The following is a 15,093-nucleotide window of genomic DNA, read 5'->3' on the forward strand; positions in this document are numbered from 1 at the left end:
AGGACTAAGTTTCATGGCACTAGAAGATACCCTGAAATCTGGTTCCAAATGGGACAAGGAACCCTCTCAAGTAATGCAAATTCCTTTGTAAAAAAACATTTCTTTTAAAAATTTTTGTGATTATAGTACAATAACATCATTTCTTCTTCCCCTTTCCTCTCTTCAAATATTCTCCTTTGGAATAATATGGAAGGTTTCTCAAGGGTAGTACCTAGCTAAGCTTCAAACTTGTGAAAAAGAAATGACTGAGGATTTTTTCTGTTCCTAAGAAAAAGCAACATACAAAGGTACTGTAACAGGACTTAAGGGGTTGAGGGTCCCCCACCCCAGGCTAGCAGTTGGAAGTCCCATACAAGTGGTAGTAGGTTCCAGAGAGCAGCTAAGGTTTGGCATCTTGTGCCAGGGAGCTCATGTAAAATTGTGAAGGAAAATGAAGGGAAGTTGTGAAAGTGAAGCTTGGTTTGAGATGAAGACAAGAACATGTTGGATATACCAAACCTGTGAGATACTGGCCAGGAAGGGGTGCAAAAGGAGTGGGCTCAGACCAAGAGACAAATGAATGTTTAAGACAGCAAGCCATTGAAAATCATGCCTCAGACACAGAATCCAGAAATAGCGGTTTTAGTGTTTGCCCTAATGAGTTTTGGTACTGCTTTTCTGTCCAGTATCTTCTTGCTATGTATGTATTCCATTGTATTATAATGGAAAAATATTGTATATCTGTGCCATTATATACTGGAAATATGTGATTTGCTTTTGTTTGCTTCTTTTGCTTTTTTACTGTGAGTCACAAGACATTTGGATCTTGAACTTTTGAACAAATTGATAACTGTTAGAGACACAGAGATGGTCCTGTGGATAAGAATATTTGTGGCTTTTATAGAGAACATGAGTTTTCTTCCCATTACCCACACAGTGGATCACAACCAACTACAACTCCAATTCAGGAGATCTGATGTCCTCTTCTGGCTTCCATTGTCAGCAGATTTGCACATGATATATATATATATATATATATATATATATATATATATATATATATATGCAGGGAAAAATCATACATGTAAAATAAAATAATAAAACATTTAAAAATTAAAACAAATTATGAGTATTTTTGAAATTGGATTGAATACATTTTGCATTATTATATGTTCATGAGAGTATGGCATACAGGGAGTGAACTATGATAGTTTGAAAGAGAATTACCTTGTATAGACACAGGTATATGAATCAGTCGGTTCACCTTCAACAAGTTCTCAGTCCATAGCACTGTTACATGATCTTTATGAACTGGAGGTGTAGTGATAGCCTCACTCCACTTCCAGTTTTCTCTTTCTGCTTTCTTGATGTAGAGAGAAATGTGTCCTTTCAACTCCCTTCTTTGATTAACATACCTGTTTCTTGACACTATACTTCTCCATTATGATGGTCTCTTACTCCTCTTCATTTGTCAGCAAAAAGCAAAAATAAAATAAAATAAAAAATAAACCCAAACCTTCCTATATAAGTGTTTTTGGTCACGGTATTTATCAGTATTTATATGACAAGAGAAAAGTAACTCATACATTTTACATAGCCATTCTGTGACCACTTCAGTAAGTTATTACTGTAACAGTATAAACAATCAAGGCCATATCTTAAATCTACTCTTTCCCCTCAACATCCATTCTAGGATGCCTACTTCATGCCAAGTCTTTCATTTAGTCCTGGTTGAATGAATGCTTTGGTAACTGAAACCTTTGCCAATGAGGTACCAGAAGGCTAAGACACTAAAATTGATCATAAACTGTTTTACATAGCATGGAAGCACTGAAGGTCACTCTAGTGAGTTTTAGCAGTATATTTGTAATCTAATTGGGATTTTATTCCTTCAACCTAATTATATGTATTAGTTACTCCATCACTCATGTAATAATTCATTTAATAAATTTCTATTCATATACTTTATTCTGAATATTCAAATATTACCAAACAGTACTTAACCATATTCCTAAGAACCCTTATCAATGTGTATCTCATCCATTGCTCACTTGCCAAAGATTTGGGTTCCCAAAAATTGTATTATATTTTTGGTTATGAGCCAAGACTTTAATGACTGAGCCATCTTTCCAGCAAGAAAAGATATACCATAATAAAGAGTGCCATTATAGGTTTTAATAGAAATCTGGCACTAGGGAAAAGTCCAGAGATCTATAAAGATGACCCCAACTAACATTCTGAGCAACAGTGGAGAGGCTACCTTAAATGCCCTTCCCCGATAATGAGATTGATGACTACCTTATATGCCATCCTAGAACCTTCATCCAGTATGGATGGAAACAGAAGAAGACACCCAAAGCTAAACAATGAGCTGAACTTTTGGAATCCATTTGCAGACAGGGAGGAGTGATGAGCAAAGGGGTCAAGACCAGGCTGGAGAAACCCACAGAAACAGCTGACCTGAACAAGGGGTTGCTCATGGACTCCAGTCTGAGAGCTAGAAAACCAGCATACGACCAACCCAGATTCCCTGAATGTAGTGTTAGTTGGGAGGACTGGGCAGTCTATGGGGCCTCTGGTAGTGAATCAGTATCTATACCTAGTATAGGAATGGATTTTGGGAGCCCATTCCACATAGAGGGATACTCCCTCAGCCTAGACACATGAGGAAGGGCCTGGGCCCTTCTCCAAATGATATGACTGATGTTGAAGACTTCCCATGGAAGGCCTCACCCTCCCTGGGGAGCAGAAAGGGGATGGGATGAGGGTTGGTGGTGGTGGTGGGGAAACAGGGGAGGATGGGAGGGTGCAGGAACTTGGATTGACATGTAAAACAAGCTTATTTCAAATTTAAATAAAATATTTTAATAATTGTATTATAGTGACTAAAGGATATGTTGTTCTCAGAGCCAAAACAACTCTAGTCCAGAAACACTTGGAATTGAAGTGAAAGAAAAACAATATTCATAAGTCGATCCTAATGAATAACAGAGAAGCCAGGTTAATTTATCTTTTATTTTTTGGAACTACAGATTTTAGATTTTAATAACATAGTATCATATATTAAATTTTTGTTCAGTGCATTTATCACTTCTTGATTTTTCGTTTGTAAAACAGTATAGTTGCAATGTTTCCTCCTTTGGGGTTTTATTAAAGCATATGGCTATTTAATAGTACTATCAATACAAGAAAAATAATTTCATAGTCCTGTTGTTATATTATCACTGTAAAACCATGGTGTGGCATCACACTTGTCATATGTTCCATGACAAAGGCAATCTTTATTGAATGCAATTTCTGTAAGTAAAACTCACTAAGTCAGATGGTGATTGAATTACTACATGTGTGAACAGATAGGGGAAGTTCATGATGAAAGTAGAAATCAAGTCCAACAAGAGCAGACATTATGATATGTGGAAGAATCAATCTGATAGAAATGATTAACCACCAATAATGGCAAGTTTTCTGATTCTAATATCTTCTGGTAAGAGATCAACTAAATGATAGCAGTAGTAACAAGAGCAGATAAACTTAAGGCAAACCCAATACACTGAAACACATTCACAGTCTACATCATGGTTTCTATTGTATTTTGCTGATGTGTTTTATGTGTGCACTTGGGGAACAAACAATAACATCAGTTGACTAGTAATCCTGTTTTCCTTGCTTGGGTTGCCTCATCTGTTGAATACAACTTAGGTGTTACTGAAGATTCAAAACAATGCTGATATTTATGGCTGTCCTCATTATGGGACACTTGTTTGATTTCTCAAAGTTATTCTTTTACCTAGCCATACCATTTTCTGTTATCCATGATTTTTAGTAATTTTTTTAAACCTAATTCCAATTCCATACCCAAGGATGAATATTAACCAAAATGTTCATTGGTATATAAAAAGTTTTTCCATCCACATATTTCTGGTATCTTTGAATGTAGCTTCAAAATAGCAACAGTCCATTTGTTATCATACACAAAGAGATACAAAAGTCATTTCTGAGGATGAAAAGTAAATTACTTCTTTTTCTCTGAACTGGCCATGACAATCCTTCCATGAACTCCAAAATCTTAATGGGTACAAAGGTGTTTATGTGATAGATTTAGATTATGTGTGTTCAGGAATACTTGTTCATACAACTTGATAGTGCCTTTGGACCTGCCTCAGACAAACTAACTGTAGGAGTAACACATAGAATGATTTCTTGGATTTGTTGATGGAAACAGTAAATTCCTAAATAATTGGAAGTTTTCATAACATGGCCATTAGATAATCTATGGTAATAACTATTGTTTCTCACAAAATTTCAGTAACATCTAAGGATTTGTTTTTCAACTAGATCAGGGTTTGCTTACAAGATACAAATTCTGACCCAGAAATTGATGTTGTTCATAATCTATTTGGTTTGTCCAAAGAATCTGTTTATCTCCTTGCCTATTGTAATTGATTTCTAGTAAACTAGATCCCTTTGTATGAATAGTAAACTCTGCATGAACCCATTGACTACAAAATACTGTAACTAAATGCTAGAGTCAGCACTTGGTTTTCACAAGTAAGGCTGTATTATGGCAGGAGCAAAATGAACTCAGAACTAGTAAAAGCAACAAGTACTCATCATTTTTCCTTTGTTTGAAAATCTAATTTTATAAAATGAATTTCTTCCTTTACAAAAATTAAATTTACTTGATAGTTTGAATAAAATTTATATTTTCCAACCACACAGGGCAAAACATATTTACAATTCAATAAATGCCATAACTTCAGTCACATTAAAGTCTAAATTTATTTTAAAATTTTATTAATTTTTAAAACAGGAAGAAAAAAACAGCAAAGAACAAAAGTATTTGAAAGAATATTAAATTTCTTGAAATGTGTTCTGCTTACTCATGTAGTAAGCCTTCAAAATATCTCCACATGTTAAATGACTACCTTTATAAAAACAACAGCAACTCCATTTTGGAAATGTCCAGAGACAAATCAAAAATTCTGCCAGTCCTATAGTTTTACTTTGTTTCCAGAATAATAACATTTCTAAGCAGTACAGAAACCTGTCCAGGTTTCAGATAGCGACTCCTCAACTTTGACATAGCTGCTTTTACTTCTTTGTTCCTTAAAGTGTAGATAACAGGGTTTAATATGGGTGTAAAGATGGTATAGAACACAGCAAGGACTTTGTCAACTGAATAACTGCTAAAGGGCCACACATAGATGAAGATGCATGGTCCAAAGAAGAGTGTGACTACGGTGATGTGAGCAGTTAGGGTGGAGCGGGCTTTGGCCATGCTAGCAGAAGAGCGATTCCTAACTGTAATGAGAATCACTGTGTAGGAGACAACCAAGAGGAGAAATGAACTCATGGAGAGAAAGCCACTATCTGCAACTATTAGTAAGCTGACAATATAAGTGTCTATGCAAGCTAGCTTTGTCACTAGTGGGAGATCACAGAAAAAACTGTCCACCTGGTTAGGCCCACAAAATGGCAAGTTAACAGTGAATGCCAACTGGCTAGTTGTGTGAATGAAACCCACACACCAGGAGATGATGACCAGAATAATACATACACGGCGACTCATGATTGTCATGTAGTGGAGAGGCTTGCATATTGCAACATAGCGATCATAGGCCATGGATACAAGAAGTACCATCTCACCACCAGTAAAGAGATGAACAAAGAAAATCTGAGCCAAGCAGGCTTCAAAAGATATAGTTTTCTGTTCAACCAGAAAGTCAGCAAGCATTTTGGGTGTAGCAAAAGAGGCCACACATATATCTATAAAAGATAAGTTAGCAAGCAGAAAGTACATGGGGGTATGAAGTCTGGAGTCTGAAGTCACTGTGAGGATAATGAGGAAGTTGCCCAGCAGGATAGATAGGTACAGCAGTGAAAATATTAGAAACAGGAAAGGCTGGAGCGCCTTTGAACTTGACAGGCCCAGCAGCACAAACTCTGTTACCCGAGAGTAATTTGTTTCATTCATTGACTTGGAAAGATATCTTTCTTCAGTTGTCTGAGTAGAAACAGAAGAGAAATCATGGAAATCAATCGGTTAAATAAGTATAAGTTGTGTAAGTTAATTCATCTATGAAAAAGGATCTTTACCCCCAAATAACTACACATTATCTCCCCCTCTCCAAGTCCAAAGTGTGTAAAGTGAAATGCAAAGTCCTTGAAAAATAGGAAGATATATATGTATGTATATATATATATGTATATATATATATATACATATGTATATATATTTGTGATTCAGTAAGAGTTGGTTCATATATATTTTTTCTTTTTATTTTACCTATCGATCCCAGTTCCCTCTCCCTCCCTGCCTCCCTCCCTCTTTCCTTTTCTCCCACTCTCACATGCAGCCCAATCACCCTCCCCTTCCATCCACCCCCCCACTCCACATGTAGGGCGATGACTTCCAGGAGGAAACTTCTTACAATGAAGTTGGATAAATTTGTTCCTGTCAGCTAAGCCCTGAAAAATCTAACCTTTGTCAAGAATAGTCACTATGTTAATAATGACAGGAATTTTATTGGGACACACACACACACACACACACACACACACACACACACAGAGAGAGAGAGAGAGAGAGAGAGAGAGAGAGAGAGAGAGAGAGAGAGAGAGAGAGAGAGAAGACAGAGAGAGAGAGATTTGGAAATCTCCAAGAATAATTAAGTTTAGGAAAAGTGTTATGTATCATAGGAATTTATGCTGTGGGAAGTTTTTCTTGCCTGCATGGTTAATATGACCTAATTTATCTGAACTTAATCCTCTTTATCTTGTTTTTACATAATAAGTGATCTATAATGCACAGACATGTAGAAAATAAGAAAATTGGGAAGCAATCTGCAAAGAGACATTAGATTATCTCAATTTGATCACCACTAACATCCAAATCAGGTTTTGAAAGTTATCTTTTTATTATTTCTAGACACTGGCAACTATAGATGCCTATGTTTTCTTAGATTATAACTAGTTTCACTAGATGAATTACACATAGAGCAATAAATGAGTAATCTTAATTAACTCTCCAAAACAAACTCAGAGAATTACCTGTATTTCATGTCTCCAACGTGTCAGAACCCTATAAAGAACTAATATGTGTTTTGTCGCTTATACTATCAAAACAAGCACACCAAGATATTCAGAAATGTTTAAGAAGGAGAGGGGTTTTTATGTAATATAAAATTCTTATTATTCACTCTTTACTTGAAACTATTGTTGTGCTCTGTTGTAATGTTGATACAAAGTAGATGGTATTTTTTATTGAGTTTATGTCTAGTGAAGTAATGGAATATTAGCTATAATTTGATGATGCAGTCATTTTTTTCCCAACAAAGGTAACACATCTTCAGCTTTTGTATGTTTCATCTGGTTACTCTCTTTTATTGCTTCACTTTAAAAAAATGCTTGCATGAAGCAATTCCTCACATCATAAGATCAGAACAAATGAGTAGAAATTTTTAGTAGAAATATTTTTAAGAAGTTCACATCTCTCACTGCCTTTAAATTTTATCCCACTGACCATTACAATGAAGTAAAATCAGTCCTCTTACAAGGAAAAAAGTCACCTCTGACAACAATTTCTCTGAAATGGCAAATACAAAACAGGACACAAAACCTAGTGAACTTAAACTAAGTTTAAGATTATACTAAAAAAATTCACAAAATTTGCCTCTCAATTGATTATTTAGGTGAGGAATTGGTGATTTCTAAGAATTTGTCATTATTGTTAAATTAGTGTGTGTTGTCTTAGATTTATTCTAATTTAATTTAATCTAATAATTATTATTTGATAATTTCACATTGCTTAAATAACTCAGAATAAAATATGTTTCTAGTTAGATGTGTTCATGTATGCTGATTTTAGTTTTTATAATATTTAAAGATGAATCCATGCCTGAAGATTTAGATGGGAAGAGTGATCTTTAGTTCCATGATTTTGGGAATTTTAAGGTATAAATATTTCTCCAGTACTGTTATTCACATATTAGAACTGATAGATGAAATGAGGAAAAATTTGTAGTTCACAAGAGTCATAAAACTTTCAATTTCATGGATGCACCTTTCACCAACTTTTAAACAGTTCTGTCCTTTACTTTCCAACTCAAGATAGGTATATCACACTGCTGGTACTAACCACTATTGATGCACTGTTTTTGCATATATACAAAAACAAAAACACCTTTTTTGCCTGACATTAAAAGGAAAATGTTGTTATCCTGTAATATACTGTAATCATTAACAATGTGAAAGATTTGGTTGCAATATATCACTATAAAGCTAACATGTATTCTTTGGGAAAAGGAAGAAATAAATTGAATGTCTGTAGCCACAAGGGGCTGCTTTTTGATCTATCAGATGTAGCTGTATATGGGGGTTCTAAAGAGCTTGGGGAGCAGTTGGATAGTCAAGAATCTGAAATACTGGAAAAGACAATTAAAAAGAAGTTTCAAAACAAATACTATATTAACAGAATTTGCAAAGAACTAAGTCTAACTCTAGATACTTGTTGCCTGTGTTCACAATAATAAATTAGATGACCACAGATAACTTTCAGAATCCTCCAGAAATTAACACCTGTGACATGTCACCAAGATTCACATTTCTTGATCTACATTGCATATGTAAGTGAATACAAAAATTTACTTACATCTCATCCAGAAAACAGCAATCTTTTTCATAAACACCAAACAAGCACAGCACAATTCTGCAGGATCCAATACAGGTGACAAACACATTTCTCACCCTTAACACTTTGTAGTGTAACTTCATCAACACAGATATATAAAAGAAAGTCATTGAAATGATTAGAAACTAATTGTGAATTGACGTCACTGGACTGTAGTGACCAAGAGACCCACATGAGAGTTGGGATTACAGAAATTGCCTCCATTAGTGATAATTACATGAGAGAGTTTGATTACTCACAAGAACATCTCCAGTATTCACCAAATGGAACAAGGAGCAGAACTACCAAATGATTTATCTTATTATAGACCATACAGTGTGGTGGGGAAACAATCAAGGAGTAATTTTCAGGTTCGTTCATTATGCTTCAAGACTACTATTTACCAGCATCAGTGAGTGGGTAAACACTTGATAAGAACTCATGTGCCTCTTCATAATACAGAGCCAACAAATACTTTGCTATGTTAATTCATGGTAGCATGTATAATTTTACTCTTGGTTTCTAAGGCATAGATTCTAGACTAAGGTCGTACGAACTTGCTATATACAAAATTGACCCTCTAGAACAATATTGTGTCTCATACACTTAAATATATTTATAACTCTAGAGCACAAATTCAATTCACAAAGAAGAATGTATGTAAAATCAGTTTTCTTTATTTTGCAAAATGAAATGTGAATATAATGCTTTTTATGTATGCATTTCTATTAATAAGTATACAACTATGCCTCGTATTTATATTCATATGCAGAATTGAATAGAATTTTATGTCTTTCATATCAGTGTGTGGTTTTATCTATCTATCATGTATCTATTTATTTATCCATTTTGCTAAAATTGAAACAATCTGATGTCTCCAGGAACATTCTGTGTATTGCAGTTCATAATTAGCTCTCACAACACAAGTCGTACCTTGTGTTATATGACCTCAACTAACAATCTGAGCAACATTGGAAAGACTACCTTAAATGCTCTTCCCTGATAATGAGATTGATAACTAACTTATATGTCATCATAGAGCCCCCATCTAGTAACTGATAGAAACTGAAGCAGACACCCACAGCTAAACACTGAGCTGAACTCCTAGAATCCAGTTGCAGAGAGGGAGGAGTGATAAGAAAAGGGGTCAAGACTAGGCTACAGAAACCCACAGAGACAGCTGACCCAAACAAGGGGAGCTCATGGACCCCCAGACTGATAGCTGGGAAACCAGCATTGGACCGACTCAGACCCCCTGAACATGGGTCTCAGTTAGAAGGCCTGGGCAGTCTAAGGGACCTCTGACAGTGGAACCAGGATGTATCCCTGCTGCACGAAAGGATTTTGGGAGCATATTCCTCATGGAGGGATATTCCCTTAGCCTAGAGACAGGAGGGTGGGTCTAAACCTACTCCAAATGACCTGATATATTTTGATGATCCCTCCTGGAAGGCATCAGGCTCCCTGTAGAGTGGGTGGGGAATGGTACAGGAGAGAAGGTCGGGGACATGGGAGGGAGGGGAGAGGAAACTGAGATCAATAAGAAAAAATAATGAATATATATATATATATATATATATATATATCAACAAAAAACAAACAAAAATAACATAAAGTTATTTGACATTTATGGCCTAACATTCAAACATAGATCCATTAAAAAGTAAGCAATGATACAATTTCTGTTTTGGTTGTCACATTTTTCAGTCTTTGAACAATATGGAGCTAATTTTTGTGCAAGGTGACAATTACAGATTTGACTTCATTCTTCTTCATGTGGACAATCAGTTTTCCCAGTACCATTTGTTGAATATGACGTCTGTTCTCCAACTTATGATTTTGGCATCTTTGTCAAATATGAGATGGTTTTAGTTAATCAAGTTTATATTTGGGTTTTCAATTTTGTTTTATTCATCTATGATATATATGTGTGTGAAATAAGCTTGTTTTACATGTCAATCCCAGTTCCTGCACCCTCCTGTCCTCCCATGATTCCCCCACCAAATGTCATCCCATGCCCTTTCTGCTCCTCAGGGATGGTGAGGACTTCTGTGGGGAGTCTTCAAAGTCTGTCACATCATTTGGAGCAGGGCCCAGACCCTCCTCCATGTGTCTAGGCTGAGGGAGTATACCTCCCAAAGTTCATTCCTACACTACAGATAAATATTGATCCATTATCAGTAGCCCCATAGACTGCCCAGTCCTCCCAACTAACACCACATTAAGGGAATCTGGGTTGGTCCTCTGCTGGTTTCCCAGCTATCAGACAGGGGTCATTGAACTTCCACTTGTTCAGGTCAGCAGTTTCTGTAGGTTTCTCCAGCCTGGTCTTGACTCCTTTGCTCATCACACCTCCCTCTCTGCAACTGGGTTGCAGGAGTTCTTCTGCTCAGTGTTTAGCTGTGGGTGTCTGCTTCTGTTTCCATCAGGTACTGGATGAAAATTCTAGGATGACATATAAGGTACTCATCAATCTCATTATCAGGGAAGGGTGTTTAATGTAGCCACTCCACTGTTGCTCAGATTGTTAGTTGGGGTCATCCTTGTAGATCTATGAACATTTCCCTAGTGCCAGATTTCTCTTAAAACCTATAATGGCTGTGTGAATCATAGGCTGATGATCCTTTGCTCTATGTCTAAAATCCATATATGAGTGAGTACATACCATGTTCCTCTTTTTTGTGACTGGGATACCTCATTCAGGATGGTTTCTTCAAGTTCCATCCATTTGCCTGTGAATTTCAAGATTCCATTGTTTTTTCCCACAGAGTAATATTCCATTGTGTGAATGTCCCACATCTTTTTTATCCATTCTTCAGTTGAGGGGCATCTAGCTGACCTGAACAAGGAGGAGTTAATGGGCCCCCAGACTGATAGCTGGGAAACCAGCATTGGACTGACTCAGACCCCCTTATCATGGGTCTCAGTTAGAAGTCCTGGGCAGTCTAAGGGACCTCTGATAGTGGAACCAGGATGTTTCCTTGTGCACAAAAGGACTTTGGGAGCACATTCCCCATGGATGGATACTCTCTTAACCTAGAGGCAGGAGGAAGGCCCTAGTCCTTACTCCAAATGACTTGACAGATTTAGATGACTCCTCCAGGAAGGCATCACCCTACATGTGGAGTAGGGGTGGGAATGGAATGGGAGGGTGGACCAGGGGCGGGGGGTATTGGGAGGTTGGAAGATAGGGATGAACAGAGAGGGAACTGGGATCAATATGTAAAATAAGAAAAATAAATAAAATTTTAAAAAAATCTATAATGGCTCCCTCTATTGTGGGAGCCATTGCTCTCCTCCATTCCTCCCCTGACTCAATCTTCCTGATCCTTCCATGCCAATATCTTCTTGCCTCATTACTATGGCTCTGCAATCTATCTTGGCATCTAAATGGTGATCCCTCTTGCATTGCTCTTTTTGCTCAGGATTGTTTTGGCTATCAAATGTCCTTTTGTGTTTCCATAAGAATTTTAGGACAGATTGTGTTTTTTTTTTCTTTTTTCTTTTTAATTTCTTGAAGAATGAGATGAGGATTTTAAGTGAGGTTGTACTGAATCTACAAATGGTTCTTGGTAAAATGGTCATTTTCACAGTACTTCCACCAATCCATGAGCATGGATGTCTCTATTTTCTAATGCCTTTAGCTCTTTCTCATAGATCTAAAGCTTTCAACTTGTAGTGGTCTTTCACTTCCTTAGCTGGATTCAGTCTAGAAATTTTGTTTATTTGATGCTATTAGGAATAGGTCTGAGTATGAATGTGTATATAAAAGCTACTGATTCATGTAATTTATATTGCATACTATTATATTGATAATTTGTTTATCATTTCTAGAATTTTTAGTTTTGGGATCTATTGCATATGATATCATGTCATCTGCAAATAGGAATAATTTGACTTCTATTTGTATTCCTTTAATTTCCTTCACTTATATTATTGCTCCAGCTAGTATTTCAAGTATAACATTGAGAAGGGGTAGGGATTCTGGAAATTTCTGTCTTGCTCCTAATTTCCATGACATTGCTTCAAGATTATCTACATTTAGAATTATGTTGGTATGGTTTTTATCATATAGGTTTTATTATGGAGAAGTATGTTTTCTTTAGTCATAATCTTCCAAGGGCTTTTTTCTTGAAGGAATGTTGAGTTTTCTTAAATTATTTTTCTCATATATTATGTTGATAATTTATTCTTGTTTTTAAGTCCATTATTGTTTTGTATTTGTTTTACTGATTTATGTATGGTAAACCATCCCTGAATCTTGGTTTTAATGATGCTATTAATATTTAAGATATTTCATGTCATTGTGTTGCTGATTACAATTTACTTTCCAAAAGTCCATACCTACTTGAACCAATATTTTATATTTAAGATTCATGTATTTTCCCTACCCATGTAATAAGATTTTTCCATTATTGAATATAATTTGAATTTAAAAAATATAGTTGTAAAATTGACTCCTACTATAGCCTCATTTCACCATCTGATCCTTAAAATAATAATAAAAAATTATTGTGTGGCACTTACGTGCTCTGTAATATTCTGAATTATAATAGTTTATTTTTTTAAAATCTAGCACTGTTGTTAATATTATTTGGTGTATGGAAAAATGACAGTTTTTAAAGGAATAACATGTTGTCATTTCTTCTAATTTCTTTTATAATTTAGCTATTCAGCTACTTCTCCAAACTAAGATATGGTGCAATACTAAGATGCTAGAATAAATCAAGTCCGTGTCAATAAAGAACAGTTATAATAATGTAAATATTAAGGAATAAACTTTCATAAGGATTACAGCACTAGAGTTTAAGTCTGGCTTGATCTATCTATCATCTATCAATCTATATAGATATGTATATATCTCTAGATGTAGGCATATCTATCTTCATACAAATATATTATGTATATATGATGAAAAGTCAGAAAGAACAGTTTTCTAAAAACTCTATGTTCCAATGAGATAACTCTTTTATGAAGTTTTATATTAAAATCAAAGAAAATCATAAGGCACTTTTTCAATATGGTGTAAAAATCAGGTATCTGAGTTGCATCAAAGTGAAGAGACTCTGCTACAGGTCTCAGATGCTACAGGCCTCAGCTCTGTGCTGGTTAATTTTGATTGTCAATCTGACCCAACCTGTAGTCATATGGGAAGAAAGAACTTAATGGAATAACTTTCCACATCGAATTGACATGTGTCCATGTCTATGGGAAACTGTCTTGCTTGTTGAATGATAGGGGAGATCCTAGCCCTCTGTATGTGGTCTTAACCTGGGGTAGATACCCAGTGATTGAAAAAAAAAATAATTGAGCGCATGCCAAGTGGAACATGACAAGGTCTCTGCATCACTTTCTACTTTGAGTTCTTGCCCTGATGAATTGTTAGCAGGGAATAGAAGGTGAAATAAAACCTTTCCCCACAGGTTCCTTTTGGTTAGAGTGTCTTACTGCAGCAACAACAAGAAAAATTATACAGTAGGACTTCATTTACATTCATAGGCTTTGGGTCAGTGGAAGCTATTGGTCTGCTAAGTTAATAAATTCCAAATTTCACCTGCTTGTAATGAGATTGTTAGGTCAGAAATACAGGTGGGAAAGAAGTGGCTATTAAAAGGCTATAATTAGATGAAGAACCTGCACCATTACAATATCTTCAAAATCATAGAACTTTTAGTCAGTTAATTAATCTTTTTGATTCAGGGTAAGGTACATTCTGGAAAGTGTAAGTAAAATGCATTCTTTCCAAAAAACACAGAAACGTTTTTATTCACAATACTAATGATCAAAAAGCATCAGATGCTAGTGCCTAAGATGCCCACCGACAAACATACACATTCTTAGCTTAAACTAGTTTTTTTACATATTTGGTTCAGTATGTTGTGGATTTATGAAATTTTATACATGATATCTGTTAACATTTTGCTTTACTACAACTTCTAATTTAAAAAATAATCTTTATTTAATACACTCACAAATATACAACATACTCAACCAAATATGTAAGAAAAGTAGTTTGAAATCTAAGAATTTATATATATATATATATATATATATATATGTGTGTGTGTGTGTGTGTGTGTGTGTGTGTGTGTGTGTGTGTGTGTATACTGTATGCATATGTAGTATGTGTACATATGAATGTGTAAGTAATATATATATATATATATATATATATTCACTTTTCACTGACAGATAGGTGCAACAAATTGAATTCAAGACTAGGTTTCACATAAGATTGTCCTAAAAGCCTTCCTTCTATAGCTGTTAGTTGCTTAAAATTGACAATAGAGTGTGTTGTTAGCAACAACTCCTGACCCTGTCACTTTCAAACCACCCACATAAAATCAGAACAACTGAGCAAAATCTCACTAAGTTAACAAATGACAGTGTGATCAACTCACCAGATAGTCAACAATGTCTTCAGAGAATACTGTCCAGAGACAAGG

The 15,093-nt window shown here is 35.4% G+C and overlaps 1 protein-coding gene across 1 annotated transcript; it reads right to left on the minus strand.

Moving 5' to 3' along the window:
• Positions 1-4,978: 4,978 nt before the first annotated feature.
• On the minus strand, positions 4,979-5,959 carry LOC127216222 (olfactory receptor 4K15). The gene has a single exon (XM_051176847.1). It carries the CDS (start codon positions 5,951-5,953, stop codon positions 4,979-4,981), a length of 975 nt encoding a protein of 324 aa, XP_051032804.1. The 5' UTR covers positions 5,954-5,959.
• Between the last annotated feature and the right edge of the window lie 9,134 nt (positions 5,960-15,093).

Source organism: Phodopus roborovskii, unplaced genomic scaffold (assembly GCF_943737965.1).
Source record: "Phodopus roborovskii unplaced genomic scaffold, PHOROB, whole genome shotgun sequence".
NCBI classification, from domain to species: Eukaryota; Metazoa; Chordata; class Mammalia; order Rodentia; family Cricetidae; genus Phodopus; species Phodopus roborovskii.

Excerpts from the sequence above, each read along its gene's own strand:
- LOC127216222 (XM_051176847.1), bottom strand. The coding sequence starts at position 5,953 with ATGAATGAAACAAATTACTCTCGGGTAACAGAGTTTGTGCTGCTGGGC.